Source organism: Cynara cardunculus, assembly GCF_001531365.2.
Source record: "Cynara cardunculus var. scolymus isolate 2C chromosome LG 7, CcrdV1, whole genome shotgun sequence".
In the NCBI taxonomy this organism is placed as follows: Eukaryota; Viridiplantae; Streptophyta; class Magnoliopsida; order Asterales; family Asteraceae; genus Cynara; species Cynara cardunculus.
Genome location: NC_037534.1, coordinates 8,065,156 through 8,082,485, shown reverse-complemented (window position 1 = coordinate 8,082,485; position 17,330 = coordinate 8,065,156). Strand labels below are relative to the sequence as shown.

The following is a 17,330-nucleotide window of genomic DNA, read 5'->3' as shown; positions in this document are numbered from 1 at the left end:
AAAAATAAACAAACGTTAAAGTTTTACTAATACAACAAATTCTCAATAAAATTGATAAGCAACCGTAAAATAAAATCGGAAAATACAAAACAAAACATAAACCACAAGGGTGGTGCTTGATTGGTTTGAGCTTGGTTTCAAAGGTCAAAAGTACCAGTAGGTCTCATGTTCAAATTCAAGGAGAAATAAAAATCCGTTTGTGGCTATGGAAGTTCAAATGTTGTGACTCCAGACTATCTGCAAAACAGATGGTCGTCTTAAGAATAGTCGGCTTGAATAGCGGATTGGATATCCAAATTAATAAAAAAAATACAAAACATGAATGATAGAAAGTCAAGTTGTTTGACTTTAGATTGGAGATGCATACTGTTAGGCAACATTTACATAGGGCTTTGAAACTCAAATTTCCCTTATTAGAAAAGGATAAAGAAAAGCACATGAGAGCTTAGAAATCTGGTTTCGCCTCTGTTAATCAACTGAAAGTCTTCATCTCCAGTAGGATTTTAGGGGTTTTTTCTTTCTTGCGATCTGTATTGTAAAAATGGTGTCAAAAGGGAGATCATTACCCCGGGGATCTTTTAGGAAATCTTCATCTTCGACGCTTATCTTCTCCATTATGATTATCTGTTCATTCTTCGTTTTAATCCTTCTCGCTCTCGGAATTCTTTCGATTCCAAACACTTCAGATAGTTCTCCGAAAGCTCATGATCTCAGCTCCATCGTTCACCGTACTACAACTGCTGACAGGTCTGTTCGGGTTTACTTCGAATATTTGTTCGAATTTGTTGGTGTGATCTGATTCGGTATTAAATTGGATTGCCATTGTTTGATGTAGAAGTGAGAGTGAAGATGGCATAGCAGATCAGTGGGTTGAAGTGATCTCATGGGAGCCTCGAGCCGTTATTTATCATAACTTCCTGGTTAGTATCTTTTTTGGTCCTATTGAAACCTTATACATGCCAATATATATATCTTTTTTAATTTATGTTTGGAAGCATTTTGTAAATGTGGAATTACACAATATTATTGATTTTGACGAGAATTAAAACATACGATAAGAACAATGGATTTACACGGAACTTCTTTTTGAAAAAACCAAAGGAGGAGAATAATCCATCATATGAAATGTAAACAACAAAATGTGAAGAACAATGTCATTTATGTCATAGCCTTTGGCTATAGCATACTTCTCACCGAAAATAAAATAAAAAACACACTGCATTTCTGTATATATCACATCATGACCACAAAATGTCAACTCTAGATCTGGGTTCTCTTTGTTATTTATATGATGTGAGGGGAAGAGAATAAGAGATTAATACCATCAGCTCTATTCAATCTAGAAACAATAACATTTATGTCATAGCCTTTGGCGTGTAGCTCAGTTGGCAAAGAGGCGGGACAACTTTGCCCAAATATAACAACGGGTCCTAGGTTCGACCGGCCCCCCCTGATAGCCTCAACCACTGAGTGAGCTACAGAAATGCCATCTCACATTGGTGTCATTGGAGGCAGGTTCCATGTGGGGCTGGTTGGGGTTGCCGGTAATCAACCTTTTGCCCAAATAACATAATTTCGTAAGTATGGATCTTAAAATAAGTACCTACCAACAATTGAAGAATAAAGGATTGTTGCTTAACCTTAACTTGTGTTCAAGGGACTTCATTAAATACATATCCTCTAATGTCAATCATAAATCCATTTTTTGTGTTTTCCTACAATACCAACTACAACGCTTTGCTTGCCAGGCATATTTGGGATTTCATTAAATACATCACATGACAACATACATCAATCTTGCACCAAATGCTACACCATTCTCTGTACCTGACAAGGTCACTATGGAAAATTGCAACTTGCTATCATGCATGTCGGTCACTCTACACTAGCACCACCTAATTGCATTCTCCGTTTAACCAATATTCTTGTAGTTGCTGGTTTAACAATAAAATTACCCTTCATTTTTCAGTTAGTTCGAGATAATACCTATTTTAGTACAATTCTCAACATTTTGGTTTTCCTTTGAAGGATCTAACAGGAAAACTACTACACCAATTTCAACTTGACTCCCACAGTCTCTATTCAATATTGGCTTTTGCATTATTTGCACAAGTCTCTTGCATTATGGCATAAGTCAAGGCATCCTTTTGGTTCTGTCTTTCTTTATTTCTATTATATTCGGTGAATAATTCAAAATTGAACACATCGCGTTGTTTTGTGTGTAAATTGCAAGCGCCTACCATTTAGTCTCGTATTGTCTCACTATGGCATTACTAAGCATGTCATTCATTGTGACATTTAGGGTCCCTCACCCATTGTATCTTGGAGTGGTTTTCACTATTCCATCATAATTATTAATGATTTTATCCCCTTCACTTGGCTATATCCTCTTCATATCGATCTCAAGCAATTACTCCTTCCGTACTTCAAGAATCTACTCTGACTTTCTACTACCATTAAACTTTTCAATGTGATGTGAATCCTGAGTTAATCCATGGACATTTTGAACAGTTCCGTAATGACTCTTGCATTATATTGTATTACGTATCCATACATATGAAAAAATCGTCATCTTTATGATATGAGTTCTACCTTGCTCACCTTGGCCACACTTTCCAAATTCTATTGGTCCAACGCTTATGGCATAACTGCTTTTCTCATCAATCACTTGCCATCATCCACATTCCATAGCACATCTACCTTTAAACCATTATATAAATTTGTTCTAGACTTTACTTACTCTGGTGTAGGCGTTTATGATTTCCATATTTAGGAACCACCTAAGTCACTTGCATCTTTCTGAGATATGCAACCAATCAACGACTACAACTTTAAGGACCCTGTTACAAATAAAGCTTATACTAGCCGTCATGTTCTATGAAAATGCGTTTCCCATAGACTCTAAATTCTACTTCTCCTAAATCTTGTGCCCCACTCAAGCTGTTATACCTAATTTTTTCCTTCTCTTTTGAAACCTTCTTTCTCTCCATCCATGTCTTCGGTTGTCTTATAGCCAACTTTTTTGTCCTCCGACTTTACCCTTCTCCTTATCCCATAGTTCCCAAAACTCGATATCACATTCGTAAGTCTAAATTCTTCCTTATCATGTTGTATATCAAGCAAGTTGTAGTTCAATTTTCAAACCCTCTTCCTCTTCTTGAACCATCCATCTTTTCTCGATTTAGTAAGAGTTTCGTATTGCATTTGCAATGTTAGAAGCATCCAATGTTAATCTTGTTGGGTGTAAATGGGTTTACAAGATTAAATGAGATTCATATGGTATCGTCTGTCATTCAAAGCTAGATTTGTTGCTAAAAGGTCTCATCAAACAAGTGGGATTGTGATACGAGTAGGTTTTTCCATCTTACATAGAAATAATTAGAGGGTAGAATAGTCTTTTCAATTGTTGTAATAAGGGGATGTGAGTTGTTTTCTATTGTGATAAGGAGCGTGGGTGGTTAGAGGAATTTAAGGAACTATAAACTGCTTCTTAGGGAGGGGGAGGGGGAGGGGGAGGGGGAGGACACGTTTATTTTTTTTATTAACCTGGATATCCAACCCGCTATGCGAGCTGACTAATCTCAGGGCGACCACCTGCTTTGCAGATAGCCCGGAGTCACCGCATTTGAACCTTCGTGGCCACAAGGGGATTTTTATTCCTCCTTGCTCCTGTTACTTTTGACCTTTGGAGCCAAGCTCAAACCAATCAGGCACCACCCTTGTGGTTAAGTCCAAAGTGGAGACCAACAATTGGAAGGCGGGCCATTGAGGGAATGGGGGAGAGTAATTGTTGGTTGACGGAGAGAGACAAGTCCAAAATGGAGACCAACAATAAGAAGGCGGGCCATTTTTCGCGATTAAAGGTTGGTGGCTGGAATTATGGTGTTTGATGGTACAAATCCTGATGGATGGATTGAGGGCTGATAGGTACTGTCAATCGATCCGATTAACCAACAAAGAAAAGTTAGAGGTGGCAATGATTTCACTAGAAGGGGAAGCATCGAAGGGGCACCAACGGGAAGAGAAAATACGCAAGTAAGATCTCTAGAAAATACCTTATCAGAGAAAGTACTCGTTTCCAAAAAGAAATAAAAACAAAATCATTTAAAATCGCACTTGTTAGAATTGAAAAACGTTTAAATTCAAAGAAGTGGTTTGAACATTTAGGAAAACATTTTATATACAAAGAAGTTCTTCTTCAATGTATATTCAGAGAAAATTTCGAATGATATATGTGATAAAGAATGATAGATCATCTTGAAATATTGATGATGAACTCCCCCTAGATGTTAGCTCAAAAACACTTAAACAAGTGATTGAAATTTTGCAATTAAGCACAATAAGATCAAATACAGATAAAAACTTTAAGCTCAAGCTCCCCTTAGAAAGATGGATCAGATCTTATACAGACAGATTTAGCATTCCAAGCTTGCTTACTAAAAATGAAAACCTTTTCTCATCCAGAGGTTTTGTGAAAATGTCAGCAAGTTGGAAATCAGTCTGCGCAAAATGTATCTCAATTAACCCTTTTTCTACATTATCTTTAATGAAATGATACCTGATATCGATGTGTTTGGTCTTAGAGTGTTGAACTGGATTAGCAGTTATTGCAAACGTGCTTTTTGAATCGCAGTTGATAGGGACTTTGTTAAACATGTACCCGTATTCTAGAAGTTGTCTTCATCCACAAAACTTGTGAACAACTAGCTGCTGCAACGTATTCTGCTTCAGCAGTAGAAGTTGAAACACAGTTTTGCTTCTTTGAAGTCCAACTGACTAGTTTGTCTCCTAAGAACTGACATGATCCAGAAATGCCCTTTCTATCCAGTTTACAACCTGCATGGTCAGAATTAGTAAATGCAGTCAGCTCAAAACCAGATTCTTTAGGATACCAAAGACCCAAATTTTGTGTGCCTTTGAGGTATCTAGGATTTCTCTTTACCGTAGCAAGATGTGACTCTTTTGGATTAGCCTGATATCTTGCACAAAAACATGTTGAAAACATTATATCTGGTCTACTTGAATCAAGTCATATGCTTATCTTGCTTTTTAAGAAATAACGTATCTATCGTACCTTTCTTGAAACCAGACTTTAATAGGAATTGAGTTAGAGTATCATACCATTCCCTAGGAGCTTGTTTCAACCCGTATAAAGCTTTGTCTAGAACATAGACATGATCAGGTTTATGTGGATCAACAAAGCCTTCACGCTGACTCACGTAGACTTCTTCATGAAGAATACCGTTTAGGAATGCTGATTTGACATCCATTTGGTAAACTTTGAAATTCTTGTGAGCAGCGTATGCCAGAAATATTATGATAGCTTCAATGCGTACGACTGGAGCAAAGGTCTCGTCATAATCAATACCTTCTTGTTGACTGTAACCTTTAGCAACCAATCGGGCTTTGTTTCTCACTACAATTCCCATCTCATCCTTTTTGTTTCGGAAGACCCATTTTGTACCAATTATTGATTTGTCTTTCGGCCTCGGTACGAGTCTCCAAACTTGGTTTCTTTCGAATTCTCGAAGTTCATCTTGCATGGCATTGATCCAATCTGGATCTTGCAAAGCTTCAGATGGCTTCTTTGGCTCTATTGCGCTAAGAAAGTTCACGAAAAGACACTTGTTAGCGGTAGCAGATCGCGTTTCACTCTATCATTTACATTACCAATTATTTGAGTAGGAGGATGATGTTTTGTCCACTTGTGAGTACAAGAGAGGGGTTGAATATCAATTAGATTGTTCTGATCATCATATTTCATCAGTTACAACTTGAATTTCACTTTCAACTTTAGTTTGACTTCTGATTCAGCTTCAGCTTGAACCTCAGAATGTTCAGCTTCAGCTTGAACCTCAAAATGTTCAGCTTTATTGACAGGTTGAGAAGACTCAGATTGATCAATATCGGATTGAACAATCTCTGGTTGAGTCTGTGCCTCAACTTGAACATGTTCTGGTTCAGCAACTTCAGTAGATTCAGGTTGRACAACATTTGATGTTGAACAACTAGCTTTAGATGGTCCAGAAAGTTGAGTAACTTGTGGAATCGGGACCACTGGTCAACTTGGGAAGATCAAATACTCTGCAAGAATATCCCAAGTGAGAGCAAATGCGTCTTTGAATAAAGAATCTAAATTTGATTTTACAGTAGAAGAATTGGAATTATTTATCCTGTTTGGTACACGTTCTACAGCTAACTGTTGTAGCTTGAGTCTTGCACTGATTTGTTTAGAAGTCGAAGATTCATCGAATCTGACATTGATGCTTTCTATGACAATCTTGGATGACTTGATATAGACTTGGAAGGCTTTAGACTTTAACGAATAACCAATAAAGTAGCTTTCTTTCGCCTTCTTATCGAACTTCCCGAGATTGTCTTGATCGTTAAGCACAAAGCATCTGCATCAAAAAACATGGAAGAATTTTACATTAGGCTTTTTAATTTTATTTATTAACTCATAAATAGTTTTATTAAAATGATTGACGATCGTTCTATTTTGAGTGAAATAGGCGGTAGACACTGTTTCAGCCCACAAATACAGAGGTAGACAAGAGTAAGCCAACATAGTCCGAGCAGCCTCGACTAATGTTCTGTTTCTTCTTTCAATAGCTCCATTTTGTTGCGGAGTTCGAACAACAGAAAAATTGTGAGAAATCCCAACAGTTTGAAAAAAACTTTGAACGGCTTCGTTTGTAAATTCAGTGTCGTTGTCACTTCGAAGCTTTTGTACTGGAAGTTGTAGAAGAACTCGAATACGCTTGATAAAAGAAATGATCAGCTCAGGCGCATCAGATTTGGCTCTCAGACTCTCTAGCCACATGTATCTGGAATATTCGTCGACCATCACCAAGATGTACTTTTTACCTCCAAGCGATTGAGTACGCGTTGGGCCGCATAAGTCCATGTGAATCATTTCAAGAGGAGATTTACAAGATGAAGCAGATTTTGCTTTATGCGAAGATCTTGTAATCTTTCCCATTTCACATGCCGAACAAAGTGAATTCTTATCAAATCTAAGTTCAGGCAGACCAATGACTAAGTCACTGCTAACAAGCCGATTAATATCTCTGAAATTCTGATGAGATAATCTTCTATGCCATATCCAACTGTCCTCTTTTGATGCTTTGGAGATTAAGCAAATTGGCCTAGAAGCAGTCAGAGTTGGAAAATTAACCGCATAAAGATGACCATAACGTTCAACCCTAATTACTTCTATCCCTTCGGAGTCAATAATCACACAACCATTTACAAAGAATTTAACATCAAACCCATTATCACAGAAATGACTAATACTTAATAGACCCTCAGCATAGAAAACTTTCTTAATTGTGACAATGCCGTTTGATAGTGTTCCGTATCCTCTAACAAATCCCTTTTCTTTATTTCCAAATGTGACTGTTCCGGCAGGCTTTTCTTTGAAAGCAGATAGAAGGTGCCTATGTCCTGTCATGTGTCTTGAACATCCTGAGTCTACGTACCACACATGACAGTGCTGCAAAAACAATCATGGAGATTTAGGTACCCACTTCCAAATGGGTTCTTTTGGGTTAGATATTACATTAGAAGATATAGATTTAACGCTCCACTCATATTTAGTTTTAGGAACCCATTTCCAAACAAATCTAACATCTACAAAATATGGCTCCTCATTTTTAGGTTTTGAAACATTTTTCTTGAAAGCACTTTTCTTTTTAACATCAGGAAGACCACTGAAAGCTTTTGCTTTGAGCAGGGTATTTGAGTTGGAATCAGAATTCTTTGACCCTAAAGACTTTTTGCATTTGGCATTAACTGCAAGGGAGTTTGATCCACAATAATTGCAATATATATAACGTTTAGCAATAGATAAAAGATCTGGATGAATTTTTTTTAACATTCTCAAAATCAGCATCCAGATTACACTTTGAATTCACAGATTTACAATTGCAACTATCTTTATTAACAGAAAAATTCTTTACAGAAGATGAATTATTCAAAACATTTTTATCAATCTTCTGCCAAGACTTCCGCTTGCAGTCTTTTCCAATCTTTAAAAGTTCTGCGACAGAAAAAGATTTTGTGTTAGTTGAGCGTTTTGCAGATAAAGATTCAGATTTAATAGATTTTGCATTCACAACAGACTTGACGGTTTTGGAGTAACCTTAGAAACAATTTTAGTTTTAGTTTTAGAAGGCTCTCCTTTTTCAAACTTGCTTTAAGAAAGATTGATGTTTTTAATAACAGTTGTTTTTGCAGTTGAGACAATCTGAGCAACTTCTGAATTTTTGGCAAATGATCTTGAAGCTGTTTTGAGATTTTTCTCAAGCTTAATGATTTTATTCGTAAGCTGAGTCCTATTATCAAAACATGAACTTAGTTCTTTTTCCAAACCAGAATCTTTTTCAAATTGGACTCAAGCAATTATCTTTACAGACAACAAGCAAGGTTAATTCAGAAATTTTGCTTTCAAATTCTTTTAATTTAGTCAGAAAATCATTTTCAGCTGTAAATCTTTTTCAGCACGAAGTTCATCTTCAAGATCAGAAATCTTTTTCAAATTCAAATCAAATTCTGGATTTGAATGCACTTTCCAATCCTGTTCAGCACTTTCTTCCATCTTATCTGAATCATAAACCACGTCTGTTTTCGAATCAGAATCAGACTCATTTAAAAGGTTTTCGAACGATTAAGGAGTCATGGATTCAATAAAGTCGGAAAGTTTTTCAGAATTATTTTTAGATGATTCAAAAACAGATGTAGTTTGATTTTGAATACTTTCAGTTGGATATACCGAATCAAGTTCAGTATGTGAAAATATGATTTTTCTTGTTTCATAACTCGAGTTAAGATCATCATATTTCATTCCAACTGATTTAAAGTTTAGCTTTTCAGAAAAATCTTCATCAGTTTTTTCACTATCATCTTTATCAAAGATAGGTGATTCAGTTTCAGATTTAACAAATATTTCCTTTACAGTAGGAATTGCAAATTTAGCCGACCCCATTTGTCAAAATCATATAAAGATTGAGGGGCCTTTTTAAGAGTTCCATTTTCTGTATAACCCAAACCCATTTGAGGATTGTAAAAACGAATATCTTTTGGGTTCTTTGTCAAAAATTTAGTGTTTGCTCAGACTGGCCTCGTTTGTAATTAATATCTTCCAACTGTTTTATTTTATCGTAAAGCTTTAATCTTTCCGCAAAAATAACGTCAAATTTTAACTGAATGTTATCACGCTCACACTCAACTTCACTCAATTTCTTTTTAAGTGACATAAATTCATTTTCAAGCGTAGTCTTTTCGGATTTCAGAATTTCTTTTTCTTCTCTCAAACCCTCACTCAAGCATTTGAAACCGCAGCTTTCTTCTCTAAATTTTAACATTAAATTTCTCTCTCTTTTCAGTCTATCTTTCAAAATTTTAAATTCAGCATTGATGTTTTCAATTTCTTTCATTAATTCAACATTCAAAGAATTTACTTCATTCTCGTTCTCAGATGATGAGCCTTCAGCTTCAGTTCTTGCCATTAGACACGTATTTACTTGAGTAAAATGAGCAGCTTCATCATCTGACGAGTCAACAAGCCAGCTTTCCTCTTTTGCCACCAAAGCCTTGCCATCCTCAAGGGCTTTTGCTAGATTTGCCTTCTTGAGGTAGTAGTTTGAATTCTTGAACTTTTTGAACCGACAATCTTTGATGTAATGAACAGGTTTTCCACAGTTATGGCATCTGCTTTCTTCAGCTTTACCATCCCTCTGGTCTCTGGCTTTTGTAAACTTTTCTGGCCTTACCTCCTTTCCTTTACTCTTATCAAATCTCACAAACTTCTTCTTACCAAATCTCTTCTGAAACTTTTTTGTCAGCAAAGTAAGTTTCTTAGAAAACTCCCTGATGTCATTATCTGAATCAGCTGAGGAATCTTCAGTTGATTCACTCTCAGTCTGCTTAGACAACTCTGTCTTCAAGGACTTGGAGCTTTTTCCTTTTGATTTGCTCTTTGTTTGCTTCCCTGACAGTAAGGCTGAGGAGTCAGCCACCTTTTTCTTCTTAGTCATCAACTCTCTTACATTTTCCTCTTGCTCATACAGGATACTGTAAAGATCATGAATGTCTTATTCCCACATGTTCTTGTTCATTTGGAGATTTACTGCAAGAGAGTTCCATTTGGTTCTCAAATTCTTTAAAAACTTGTAGTTGATTTCAGACATGGATTTCTGAATACCGTTCCTCCTTAGGTCATTCAGAATTACATTGAATCTGTTGTAGGATTCAGTAATGGTTTCATTCTCACGGGATCAAAATCCTTCATAAGCACTAATATACTGATTCATCCTTGTCTAAATAGACTTTTCGCTTCCCAACATCTCCTTCTCCAATTCATCCCATAACTCTTTGGCTGAGCCTCTGCTGTCAACACGATTAAAAAGTTCGTTCGGAATTGCCATGAACATATAAGTCAAAGTTTTCTTATCAATTAGGACCCTTTGCTTCTCTGTATCCGTATAATACTGTGGATCCGTCTTTCTCTTTGATGCGGGCACGACTATCTCATCAGCGGTAGTCTGCTAAGGTAGATCCATGTAACTAATGTAGGGTTCATTCTTTATAGATTCCATAAGCTTCTCATTCTTATTGTCAAGGAAATGAATCATTCGAACTTTCCATTGTAAATACTCTCCGACAGCAAGAACAGGAGGCTTAGAGTCAGAACCAATACTTAGCATATCTTTCGACATTTTAAAGACTTGAAATGATCTTTTTCAGAAAAATATTTGACTAGAACTGGATTGAAATCTTCACGAATAATGTCCCCCTTAGAAAAATAGCTTCACCGGACAAGACTTCACCGGTGAAAGGAGTTATTAGACAAGGAAACTTATACTTCACCGGACAACAAAGAAAACAACAAAGAAAACACACTTCACCGGACAAAGAGGTGTCCGATGAGAGAGCTTATCGGATAGGCTTTGACCGATGAGCAAGTAATCGGACAAGGAAATCAAGGTTATCGTACAACAATGAGTATACTTATCGGACACACTAGAATAGACACTTCATTGGACAAGAAAGTGATCGATGAAGTTGTTATCGGGCAATGAAGTATCCGATGAGAAGGATATCGGACAGACTTGACCGATGAGAAGGGATATCGGACAATGAAGTGTCCGATGAGAAGAATACTTGAAAAATTTATCGATGAGACAAAGTTATCCGGACAAGTAAAAAATGAGCAATGAGACAAGCACTTATAAAAAATTTAACACTTGAGCGATAAAATCAACTTCAACGATGAGCGGTGAACATTCAACAGGCGATATGAAGAACACTCATCAGACGATGAATATTCAATGTCCGATGAAGAAGATCTTTGAACCAGAAACTTGAAAAATCATCAAATTGACCCAAAAACTGCAAAATTTGACAACTTTCTTGCACAAAATGATTCGCAATGTATGCAGAAACAAATTAACACAATTAATTGCAACAAAAATGGATCAAACAGGTTCAAATTTATCAAAATATTCAAGAAAAGTAACCCAATATCTTCAAACACAGAAATTCGAGAATTTGAACACAGAATCGATTCAAATCCAATCCAGTCTTTCTGATTAAGCTCTGATACCAATTGTGATCCCAATTCTCAAGTCTACTCAATCCAATTAATAACAATGATCAAGAACAAGATGAAGAATCAAATCAGTCGGCAAGATTCCATTTCATAAACTGTGAAGAACAATGTTCTTGATACAAAGTGTACTCTCAATCTCTTTCAATGTCAAAGATACGTATGAATCTAACAATGATTGTCTAACCCAACTAACAAAACTAACAGTTGCTATTTATAGCAACTCCCAAAATAGAAAGTCAACTACACAAGCTATAAAAGGAAACTACAAGAACTAAACAATACAAAGCATTTAAAACAATTTAAGCACCGGCACTTGAATACAACATTTTTGTTCCAACAGTTTACGAATTCATTTACTTGGACCTGTAATCCATCTTTTTAGTATCATATGCTCAGTTTCAAAGATCGGGCATGTTTGACATGCTTTGTAATTGAATTTCTCTCAACACTTATATTTTTACAAGCGAAATTGTATGTTTCCTTCTTGTTCTCTTGCAAAAAGTTATGCCATAATGCCATCCTGATTAATCAGAATTAAGTTAAAAAAGGTAAAGAAACCAAGTCTCATGTATGGCTTAAACAAAACTTGGTCAACAGTTTACAAAACTTACCGAACTGAACTTTGTGTTTTTCTCATGGCAGTCCCAGCATGAATGCGAGTATCTAATTAACCTTGCTAAACCTCATATGGAGAAGTCAACTGTTGTTGATAGCGAGACTGGCAAGAGCAAAGATAGTAGGTGTGCTAGTTCTTCAATGTTTATTTACTTGCTCTCCTTGCTTGTTTTTGTTACTTTTTTGTGATCTTTCGAGCGTCCTTTTAGTTATTTAAATTAACCAGAGATTTCACACCTCTTTCATATAGGGTTCGTACGAGTTCTGGCACATTTTTGGCTCGTGGACGTGACAAAATAATCAGGACTATTGAGAAAAGGATTGCAGATTTCACCTTCTTACCTGTAGGTAGGCTTTTTACTAAGCATCGTCAATCTTCTGGTTACTTATTAGTTATACCTTCAAGTGTATTCCCAGTATACAGCCTAACATACTCTGATAGGCAAAAAAAACAGAAGCTTTTATAGTTTGCAGTACCCATTTCTGAAAATGGACCAAACAAAGGCCAGTTTTGTGGGTTTTCCATTTGTGAAATTTGGATTGTCTCACATCTTCAATTTAGCCATATATAAAGTTTCTGGCAGGCGAAATTCCTAGCACAGAAGGTCCCTTCAAATTTCCTTCATGTCCATAAAGTCCATTTATGTAATCATTACTTCTATACATGTCACACCTGTCCCCCTGTTTACTTGGTTTCCCACTGTCAATACTGTTATTATCTCTTTTTAAGTCATATAATATTTATATAACACATGCATATCACGAAGGTAAGTTTTGAACCCTCAGACCTCCTGGGTAACACGCTGGGCCAATGATCCTTTGGTTTCCGATTATCTTCTTGTTAGTACCACATGGGACTCACCTTTTTTCTGTGTAAAGCTGCTTATATAAGCTAACATTTCGAAGCATCACTGTGTAAATATATATCTTCTATCTACTTAATTGGGGTGTTCCGCAAATAACTAATTATACAGAACATGGAGAAGGACTGCAAATTCTCCACTACGAAGTGGGACAGAAATACGAGCCTCACTATGACTACTTCCAAGATGAATTTAACACCAAGAATGGGGGTCAACGCATGGCTACAGTTCTGATGTACCTGTAAGTGATGCCTTTTCTCTTCGTAATTTTGCTCATGTATTTTTTCTTTCATCGTCTCTAATCTTTATTAAATTGACAGCTCAGACGTAGAAGAAGGAGGTGAGACAGTGTTCCCTTCTGCAAAGGGGAACATCAGTGCCGTGCCTTGGTGGAATGAACTATCTGAATGTGGCAAAGAAGGTCTATCTGTTAAACCAAAAATGGGGGATGCGTTGCTTTTTTGGAGCATGAAACCTGATGCAACTGTAGATCCTTCAAGTTTACATGGTCAGTAGTTGTTTATATATAATCAATCCATACACTACAACAAAATCGGGTTTATAGCCTGCCAAACATGTCTAAATGTCCTAATAGAGCTTTATAGGACTTTTAAGTTTATAGCACCAAACAATTGTGCGTTTCAATGCAAAAGTGTTACAATAAGTTTATAGGACATTTTTGGGCGTCTTAATGAGTTTTTTTGAGAAGTGACCTATGAACACATCTTTTTCTACGACCCTTTTTCAAATAATGTCATATAAAGAAATTAATATGACACTTCATTTCAAAGGTTTCTTAAAAACTTGTTAAGACGTCAAAAACGTCTTGTAAACTTAATGCACCACTTTTACATATGACCCATAAGTCGTGGGAAACATTCTATTAGGACATCTAGACATTTTTGGTGTCATTAAACCCCACATTTGCTGTAGTGTCTTTGCATCTCTTTTTGCCATGACACATGCATTAACTTTTGGTTAATCATCTTATTCAAAATCTCTGACTTAAGCTTCAAACATCTCTTATCCTTCGATAGGTGGCTGCCCAGTTATCAAAGGGAACAAGTGGTCCTCTACAAAATGGATTCGTGTGAACGAGTATAAAGCTTAATTTTTTGGTTCGAAAGGTACCTCCTCTCTATAGCTTTTACATAGGGCTTGTGCTGCTGCTATAGAATGTTGTCTGTGAGTCCATAAAATACATGTGCATATCACCATCAGCATATGTACAAATATATCTATCTATCTATTATATCTATCTACTTATTTCTCTTTTTCTTTTGCTTACTCGACTTAAATCACTAAAAGGATAGCAGTACAAATTCCTGCCTAGCTTGCAAATGTTATGGAAGTTCTTTAAGGCCAATGTATATGAACTTGTTGTCCAAGTTTTACAACACGTCAAATCAACCAAATTAAACAAACCCAATATATTCCATTCAGAAATAGGGTCTCTGACCCCCCAGGGAGGGGGGAGTAACTATTTCCGTGAAGACCCTTGGCTAAGGGTGTAGAATCAACCATTCTCTGAATTTAATTCATCAGATACGCACGGTACAAACCAACTGAGGTTTGCCGACAGTTTACAAGAGCGACTGTTGATCTTAGGGGCCGTTTACCAAAAGCTTATCGGGTATCATTTAGCCTTATCGGGTGAGCATGACAAAAACCAAGAATCTTACCTTGTAAAAGGATAGCAAGGACCAAAAATCTTACCTTGTAAGCGAGGGAGAAGACTTTTACCCAGTTAACACCTACCGGCTAATAGACGCTTACCAACAATCCATTTAGATAGTCGAGAATGTTAGCTAATAAGGTAAGTGAGGATGGTGACTCTTGCCTGTGAAAGCTTACCCAATAGGTGTTTGGTAAACAGGCCTTTAGAGAGTCATATATGTATTGATTCTCTATAATTTCTCTAAGAAAATACAAGTAAAAATCAAAATCAACTCCTAACACTTTCTCTACATTAGAGATATCAACATTATTTATATTATGAAAATATTTTATAAATTTATCATCCTAATTAACTTTCAAAAAAGCCAAAGGGATAACTTGTAACCTGTGATATCACATGTAATGATGTTACGAGCAAGCTGCACATTGTGACGAGTCGATTGTGATGTAGTTCGGGCACCCGGGGCTTTGTAAAAATGTGGTTAATGGTTTATGAAAGTAATTCTGTTTTTGGCAGGTTTTGAATGTGTATCGTTATAACAAGACTTCAGAACGTGACACCAAGATCCGGTGATATAGTCTTTGTGTGTAATTTCCCATTAATCTGTCGTTTATTCCGTTAAGCAAATAGACCCTAGCTTACCTTGTGGTAAGCATGAGCCCGTTAGCGGTTTTGACCCAAACTGATATTAACAGAGTCTTTTGCTATGAGTTCGAGTCATTGTTGACATGTATTTCGATTGTTTGGAAGGGAACAAAAGGGACGGTGTAAAATCCTTTGGCTTGTTACACGTTAAAATAAGTTAAAGAAGTTTTATATTTGTATGAAGACAATAACATTCACATTATTTTAAGTGTCTTGAAGGTATAACATTCACACAACATAATAATACCTTTACCGGTTGTTTGACAATTGCTGAATGATTTGGTGCAGAATAATTAAATGGTCAGAATAATTGACAGACTCTCATGATATAATGCAAAATGAAATATAATTATTTGGTTTATGACTTTGCCACATCAGTTTTTTTTTTATTAACTTGGATATCCAACCCGCTATGCGAGCCGACTAATCTCAGGGCGACCACCTGCTTTGCATATATCCCGAAGTCATTGCATTTGAACCTCCGTGGCCACAAGGGGATTTTTATTCCTCATTGGATTTGAACCTGAGACCTCCTGGTACTTTTGACCTTTAGAGCCAAACTCAAACCAATCAGACACCAACCCTTGTGGTTCACATCAGTTTTTTTTATTTCCTTTACATTTCATAAACCTTGCATTTCCAATTATGTACTGCTCCATAATTTATATAATGAAAGCTTATAATAATAAAAATTATAATGATTAAAATTACTTATTATAATTACAATTACAATATAGGTTTGACTTTAGAGTTAATTTTTTAATTAAAACATAAGTTGCCAAAAATAAAAATTATATTAACTAAGGGGCTGTTTACCAAACACTTACCGATAAAATTTAAACTATCATTTACTTACTGGGTGAGATTTTAATACACCAAAACGACATCGTATGCAACAATTTACCCGGTAAGCGCTTACCGTTAGGGGTGTTCATAGTTTGAGTTGATCGGGTTGAAGACATTTGAACAATCCAATCCAATGCTTGCGGTTTGAAAAAATCTTGACCCAACCCAACCCGTACGGGTTAGTCGGGTTGATACTTTGGTACATTAAAATATTCTTCTAACCTTGAATATGTTATTTCTCTACTTATAATTTCTTTTTCATCATCAACCATTTGATACAACTTATCTATACTTCTTACGTATATCACATTCAGTTAATTTTCTCAATTTATATATATATATATATATATATATATAATCACAATTACTGAACATATATACGAATGAGTTATATGGAGATGTGAATAGATTGGAAATATGTGTATATGAAAAAACATACATGATAGTGTAATTGTCTAATGTATATATTAATAGAAATTCAATAATCATATTAAATCTAAGAAATAAAAGGATATCGGGTTGAGTTCAAATAATAGTAACCCAATATCAACCCAACACATACGGTTTGACAATTTTACAACTCGATTAGACATCGAGTTGATTTGGGTTGAGTTATTTCGCGTTGGGTTGGGTTGGGTTTTTGAGCACCCTTACTTACCGTGGTAAGAGTCGTCGCCCTCACTTACCGGGTAGGATTCTTGGTCCTTATCATATATTCATCTGCTAAGGTAATGTGATTTAGTAAGCGCTTACCCGGATAAACGTTTAGTAAGCATCCCTTAATTAATATCTTACTTTTGTATGTAGAAGTCGATAATTAATTAAATAAATTTATTTATTTTATTAAAAATTGATAAACTCTAGTGGTATTCAAGTGATGCATGGCTTTTGATGGTATGGAAATAGACCATGTGAATGCTCTTAACTCACTTAAAGTAGTTTGATGGTAAGCATGCCGTTTGTATGAAATAATTGTATCATATCAATACATTAATTCAATTTGTTATCCAAAATCATGTGAACAAGAAAATAATGTAATGAACCCAAATCTGGTATTTCACATATCACAATA

The 17,330-nt window shown here is 35.9% G+C and overlaps 1 protein-coding gene across 2 annotated transcripts; it reads left to right on the top strand.

Annotated features, from left to right (window-relative positions):
- The first annotated feature begins 396 nt into the window (after window positions 1–396).
- LOC112515285 (probable prolyl 4-hydroxylase 10) lies at window positions 397–15,627 on the top strand. Of its 2 annotated transcripts, XM_025122002.1 has the most exons (8): window positions 397–747; window positions 836–920; window positions 12,254–12,351; window positions 12,477–12,574; window positions 13,201–13,330; window positions 13,410–13,597; window positions 14,127–14,216; window positions 15,284–15,627. In XM_025122002.1, exons 1-7 carry the CDS (start codon window positions 542–544, stop codon window positions 14,198–14,200), a joined length of 879 nt encoding a protein of 292 aa, XP_024977770.1. In that variant the 5' UTR covers window positions 397–541; the 3' UTR covers window positions 14,201–14,216; window positions 15,284–15,627. The 2 variants fall into 2 exon arrangements, with proteins under 2 accessions (XP_024977770.1, XP_024977771.1); XM_025122003.1 differs by lacking the exon at window positions 15,284–15,627 and having other exon boundaries at window positions 14,127–14,365.
- The last annotated feature ends 1,703 nt before the right edge of the window (window positions 15,628–17,330 follow it).